This window comes from Lipotes vexillifer, unplaced genomic scaffold (assembly GCF_000442215.2).
Source record: "Lipotes vexillifer unplaced genomic scaffold, Lipotes_vexillifer_v1.1 scaffold763, whole genome shotgun sequence".
NCBI classification, from domain to species: Eukaryota; Metazoa; Chordata; class Mammalia; order Artiodactyla; family Lipotidae; genus Lipotes; species Lipotes vexillifer.
This window is the reverse complement of record NW_006770909.1, coordinates 3,624,290-3,631,394: the sequence shown is the minus strand read 5'-3', so window position 1 is coordinate 3,631,394 and position 7,105 is coordinate 3,624,290. Positions and strand designations below refer to the sequence as shown.

Below are 7,105 nucleotides of genomic sequence, written 5' to 3'. Positions count from 1 at the left end.
AGGAAAAAAAAAAAAAAAAAAAAAAAAATTAATATGTGTTGCATATTTAAACCAGCAGTTTTTACTATTTTGTTTTTTGGTCTTCTAAAATACTCACACATCCAAACACACAATTATTGCAGAGCTTCTCAAGGTAGGGAGGGAAGGTGAAGATCCTGACTGGATCCTGATTAGAATTACACACAAGGTTGGTGTGGGGCGGGGGCTGTCAGGGAGAGAGGGCAAGACCCTCAAACAGATTCTGAAACTTCTAGGGGTAAAACTTCTAAGGGTAAATTACTTCTAGGGGTAAAAAGTAGAGGAGGTAAAGCTCTGTTTGGCTTTAAATGATTAGTTATCTTTAGCCTCCTTGGAAATACTCAGAAATCACATTTATATACATTTCAGAGTAAGATACCATCATTCAAAAGATGGAAAATATGATTTTATTTAAAAATAACCCGGGATACATACATAAGGATGACTTGGCATATTTCAGAGATAGTGGGTATTTTATTTTGACTTTTAACATCAGTCAACTTTGATCTCTTTTTTTTTTTTTTTTTTTTTTTTTTTGGTACCAACATCTGGCCCACAAAAGTGTTTGGTTCGACCCACACAATGTTTTTTTTTTTTTTTTTTTTTGCGGTACACGAGCCTCCCACCGCTGTGGCCTCTGCCGCCGCGGAGCACAGGCTCTGGACGCGGAGGCTCCGCAGCCATGGCTCATGGGCCCAGCCGCTCCGCGGCACGTGGGATCCTCCCGGACCGGGGCACGAACCCGCGCCCCCCGCATCGGCAGGCAGACTCTCAACCGCTGTGCCACCAGGGAAGCCCCAACTTTGATCTCAAGGAAATTAAAACCACTCTCAATGGTAGCATTGCTCTTGTAAACTCTATTGCTAAAAGTCAACTTAACTTTTTGTTTCCAAAGTTTTACCATCAATTTCTGTGAATAGAAATTATTGCATAAAATGACATTTTTTAAAAGATTTGAAGCAAAATAATTTACTATTTTAGGGAAATATGGATATCTATCTAAAAAGATAAGGTCTTGATATTTTTAGACATTAAACATTATAAAATTTGTTACTTTAAATTTTATTTTCCCAAAGTATAAAAGGTCTTAATTTAAAATAAAACCAAAGAAATATTAAGATATTATATTTATCATTTCTACATTAAATATTACCTTCTCAAATAGAATTTTTTGACCACTATTTCCCAATAAGGTTTTCTGTGATAGTTTAAAGTTTATTTAGCCATTCTCTGACAGTATAGTTATCTAAAGGCCAGTTAAACTTTCTATGATAGTTTATTAGCAAGGTTCCATTGGCCTTTACAATATATCCATGGTTTAAATGACAGCTATAAAGAACGAATGCATGTATACACTGGAATGATTACCTCTAAAAAGAATCCTGGGAGTGGAGGTCAAAGTTTTAAGTGTATTGTTTAAATTTTTCAAATAAATAAATAGGAGCATTGTTTAAAGTGTTAAAGAGTAGAATGTATCCATCCATTATATAAGAAGAATTAAAATTAATTTTAGAAAGAAAACACTGTACTGGGAAACAATATTCTATTTTCCTGTCTTCTGCTAATAAGCTGTGTGACCTTGGGCAAATCATTTCTCTTTCTAAACTTTCCTTTCCTTTTTGAAAGGAAGGAGTTGGGACCAGACCCTCCCTGAAGCTCCTTCCCACGCCCTAATTCTATAATTCTACAACATACAAGATCAATCTGTAAAACAAAAGAGGCAACAGGAGATCCCAATAAGTCTCATTTTGGGAAGATTTCCTAAAATCCTCACATACAATTTGATCACTTCAAAGAAAAATTATTGACATCTTACTCTGCTATAAAGAAGTTGATTTATTCTTTTATTGCTACCAATGGCTTAGTCTTCCCAGTTAAATCTTCAGTCCTCTGCTTAAACATGACTTGCTCCAATTGGAATTAGAAGCTTGAGTGATGGCAGCCCCATAGATTGGTAGTGGTCAGGCTAACTACAGGGACTGTTTCAATGCCAGTGGCTCAGCCAGCTGAGTCATTTTCAGCACCAAGAAACCACAGCTCATATCCTTCACTGGTGAAAGTTTGATTTGTTCCAGGATAGCTCTGTTCAGACCCAACTGGCTGCCCTGAATCTTCAAAAATTTTGGCTTACTGCATTGTTCAAAGGATTCCAGATTGCATCATAAATTCTTTGATAAGGATTATTGTTCAATATTTGACTTTTTTGTTATCAAAAAAACCCAATTTCATTCTCAGTTCTTTTAAACTTTTTCCAAAGTTCAGCAATATCAAGATAAAATAAAGATTAGAAAATAAGTAGCAAGTCTTGATGAAGAGAAGGGATGGAAAAAAAGATGGAGAGCCCAAACACCACTATTTTCAGAGAAAGTTCTAAAGATACGCTTAAAGTTTTGATGTTTATGCTGGCAAATACCCTTAAAAAAAAAAGTGTCGTAATTTAATCAATGAGGGAAATAGGCTTTTTTTCTTCTTCTGTTTTTATGTTCTCACCTTGCAGTCCTCCCAGTTTTCTTGCAACCATGTTTCCCATTTGTTTTTTTCAAGGACTCTTTTCCGTGGAGGCAAGGTACACTCCTGTCTGAAGAACAGCTCTTCCGCAGAGGGTCCTGAGCAGAAATCACACGGTGAGATCTTGGAAGTAGGTTTAGGAAGACAGGATTGACAGCCTCACTGGATGCTTGGCCGGTTGTTTTAAACTTCCACTAGATATTTGGATTGAGGGAGACAGGATTGGACTCTTAGGCCCACATAGTGTGAGCAGTAACAAAATGTATTTATGCGACTTAACACACTCTTGCTTGCCTGCCTTAACTGGGTTGGGAAAGAGATGGGGACAGAAAATATGCCAGGACTTGACCACTTTGTACACTTTCTAATTGTTGAAAATCATTTTTCCTGAAATTTGCTGAATAACTTTCCTCTCATGTCTTCCAAACAAAATAAAGTGAAACCTCTGATTTGAGAACGCTAAATCAGATGTGCAGGTATGACAAGAGTAAATTAATCACGAGATGATTGTTAAATACTTAAGCCACCCAGTTCCTTTGTTTCTCTTCCTGCTGCAGGAAGCCTTATGGCATTTCTGATGGGCTGACTTCCTAGGCCTTCCCATCACAGGATGAGTTATACAAGAGAGAGGAAATAGCAAACAAATCAGCAAGTTTATTCTTTTCCATCTGTTTTACTTTTTTTAAGTTTACAGTAGAGTGAATACAGTTATCAGAAAAAAAATAGGGTTGCAGATTATTTTAATTTAAATTGTTCACAAGTTTGCTATCTATGGTCTAGTTTGCCACAGAGGATCAAATGTCAGCTTTAGCTTAAATTCTCACCTATAGATTTCTTTTTAAATGCAATTTAGCACATTGCTAGGAAAAATGTCCTAGCTAAAATATATAATATCTGTATTCTTTATTAGACTCTTTAATTCTGGGCAAATATTTTGAGGTTCAGAGATAATTTGATGATTTTCTAGAGTGATTAAAGGGGAGGAATGACCTCTATTAACTGTTCGGAAAAGTCAACATGTAGAGTTAACTTTTAATCTTACATAAATTACTTCTAGCCCAGGCAAGTGAGAAAAATCATCAGTATAATGGTTTTAATTTTCATATAATTTTCTCTTTAGGGATTATGAAGTCACTCCTGACTTTCTTACTCTTTTGTCTCTCAATTCAATTAGCCACGTAGTCCTACCAGTTTTCCCCTTGAGAACCTATCCCTTCCCTTTCAATGTCCAGACCCTCAAATCTTCCTACCTGAACCATAACTACTTTCTCTTGGATCTCCTGGTTTGCAATCTTCTCTCCTTCAACATAAACGACACAAATTGCCATCCAGCTCTCGTAAAACACAGCTTTTACCATAGGACTGACATATTCAAAACATTTCAGATTTCTTATTGCTTACAAAATAAATATGAAAAAGCCTAGTTCATCAAGCAAGGTTTTCTACAGTCTTATCCCAATCTCCATTTCCAAACTCATTTCCTACTATTTTCCAACCGTATTGTGTTCCAAATTGGGTTTGCACATAACTTCCAGGGTTAGGGAAAGGATATCTTGTTTCCAGCCTGGAGTTAAGTAGCAGGTACTTGTGTGACTCCAGATGATTAATTTTAATTTTCTGAGCCTCGGTTTTCCAAGTTTGCAAAAATATGGGGAAGACTAGCATCAAGGGCCCATCAAGGGCTGAATTTGGTGAGAAATTATGTTTGAAGTTGATAATGTTTTATAAAAAATACTGATTTCTAATACTTCTACATCAACATAGGCTTCTTATTGCCATAGACCCCTACACTCTTATCATGCTACCCCAGGCAAACTTCATTCAGCTCTGATGCCAACCAAGCCCCTGACAGCAATCCTAAACTAAATGATTTCAATTCCCTTCCAACTCTAATATATTGCATTTCTTGAGTCAGACCTGGCACCATTTGTACCCCTTTCCCCCCAACTCCATTTTTCTGGAATTCATGATTCCCCTAATTTCAAAGGTGAAAAGAGCACAGAAAAGATATTGAAGGTATCAGGAACAAACTTTGCTTTTGTGGCAAGTTCATCTGGACTGTGATGGGAGATAATGAGTCCGTTTGTGAAGGATTTATGGAAGGCGATAAGAGCAACAGTCCAATATTCCATTATTGACAAAAACATCAGTTTTTTCATCAGGCACAGGTGGAAGCCAAGAACCTAACCTGTCCTTTTAGACATTTCTCTCATAACAAACTGTAATGTTGCCACCCAGGGAATCACTTAGCCCTGAAGGTGGTAGTATCCCAATCACTTTACAAATAAAATATCCTTGTGCTAGGAAATGATCTTGTTCATTGATTAGGATGTTTGGAGTTAAAAGTTGTAGAACTGGAAAAACTGGAACCATCACCTAATTGACTGGGGAGACCTCAGGATTTATTGTCTTTAATACCCCCCCACACAAATTTGGTGGCTTTCTTTGTGCAATAGTTGCCCCAGAGTTATTAAACTCTGCCCTGTATTGTTTGTTTGAGTTCTATCGATCTTCTGTTCTTTCAATTATTTCTTTCTAAAGCAGCTTTCAAAGATTTCTTTGAAGTCGGAAGCCAAAGGTCTCTTCTACTGTGAGGAGTTCTACTAAATTGGATTCTTTTTTTTAAACTCAGACCTGGTTGATAATTGAAGATATATCTTAGCAGCTGAGAACTGAAGTCTGGAATATCTGGCAGCCCAGGGATGTTGGCTTTCACCTGCCATCTCTGAGCTTGTTCTTTGTCCCCTCACTGGATTAGTAACTCCTAACAGCAGTGACTGAATTAACTTGCTGGGAGATTTTCAAACAGAAGGAATCTATTCTCTAAAAGAATTCTGCCAACAGTTTGCTCTTTTGCTTCGTTTAACAGGGAGGAGTTAAGTCCGTCTCTATCTGGCAATCAAAGCCTTGGGAAATTGCTGTTTATCACACACCAGCTAACCTTTCTTTTCTTAGGGACTCTTCCTGGATGTACAATTTGAGCAACTGAGATCAACTGAAGTACTTCTATGGGTGTTTCAGGATCTAATCTAGAAAGAGGGTCATTCTTATCAGAATGCTTCTGAAATGCACTTGTTGTCCATCTCACAAAAACAACAACAACAAAAAAAACAACAACAAAGCAAAAAAACCAAGCATTTCAACAAACTTTAGGGCAACAAACAAAGGACATCTATTTTCTTCACGGTTTGAGGCGATGGGATTTTCCACTGCTTCCCATCCCCTAGATCAGGCTCCATTCTTTTTACCACTTGCAAGAGAATAGGTGTTGTTAATGATTTGTAGAAGCAAAATGTGCCTTATCTCTGCAGAGCAATGATAGCCTCTGCATAAATGGCCAGCATGGTCATCACGAAGGCTCGGATTGCTGAGTGACGACCTCAGGGCATGACTTGGCTGCTTAAATCAGAGAAGGAGGGAGACCACAGGACTCTTTACACATGCTCATTTTCAGTTTACACCTAGATTTTATTCTTCTGTCATCTCTTCCAGTTTCTTCAGTTCTACAGTTCTCTCTAAACCTCAACTCTTCACCTGTGCTCCAAAGACAATTTCTTCTTGCCTCGTTGTGCTTGCCACAATTATCAACCACTCCCCTCACACACACACACACACACACACACACACACACACACACACACAGGCGTGCGCGCATAAATGCCAACACCCTTACTTTCTCAAGTTTTCACTTCCTATTCAAATTTCTTCCTTTCCTGCCTCTCCCCAAGCTCCCTAAACCAGTGTTTCCCATAGCATGGCCCTCGGATCATCTGCAACAGAATTGCCTGTGATAATTTTAACAAATGCAGATTCCAGGGCCCCACTCCAGACTAACTATATCAGATTATTTGAGCGTGCTGCCTGGGAATCTGTGTTTTCCACACACTTCCAGATAATTTGTCCGTACACTGAAGTTTAAGAGCCAATTAAACCCTGCCTTCGTTAGCCCCTGATGTAACCCTTTCTCTTTCTTTTGCTGATGAACTCTATGCCTGTGACACACATGGCCTCCACGGCCTCTGGTCTCCTTCCTTCCTAATTCCCCATAATTTCTTTTTTATTACTTATTTATTTATTCATTTAAAAAAATTTTTTTACAGTAGGCCCCTGTTATCTATTTTAAAAATAGAAGAGGGTACATGTCACTAATTCCCCATAATTTCTTGCTCTTTGAAAAATATTCTAAGTTCTCCAAAGGGAAGTTCTAATTTACCTCTAATAGTACTATCTAATAATATTTTATTATTATAAAATAAATTAATATAATATAAATCATTATAATATAATGTTTTCTTATATAAGCCAGTGCTTAGCTGCAAATAGATATGGCAGAGTTAAAACATAAGAAAGAAAATGATGTTATTTTAATCACCCTTTGTCAATTGAGTTTGAGTGAAAGAAGAAAGACATTGGTGGGTAAAGTAATGCAATGGAGTGGGGAAATGGGCAGATGAGTATATCTAAAGCAACTTTTCTTAAATCAATATTACAACTGTATGATAGACAACATATCTGCAAGTTTGAAAATACAGATATAAGGTAGCCAAGATACTTGATGTTTTGTAAAGAATAAATACTC

General features: G+C 37.3%; 1 protein-coding gene across 1 annotated transcript in view; it reads right to left on the bottom strand.

Moving 5' to 3' along the window:
• Positions 1–7,105, bottom strand: part of LOC103082076 (uncharacterized) — a 69,220-nt gene that overhangs the window by 5,995 nt on the left and 56,120 nt on the right. The window contains exon 4 of the mRNA XM_007446440.1: positions 2,509–2,624. Coding sequence (XP_007446502.1) covers positions 2,509–2,624 — 116 coding nt within the window. The remainder of the gene's footprint in view (positions 1–2,508; positions 2,625–7,105) is intronic.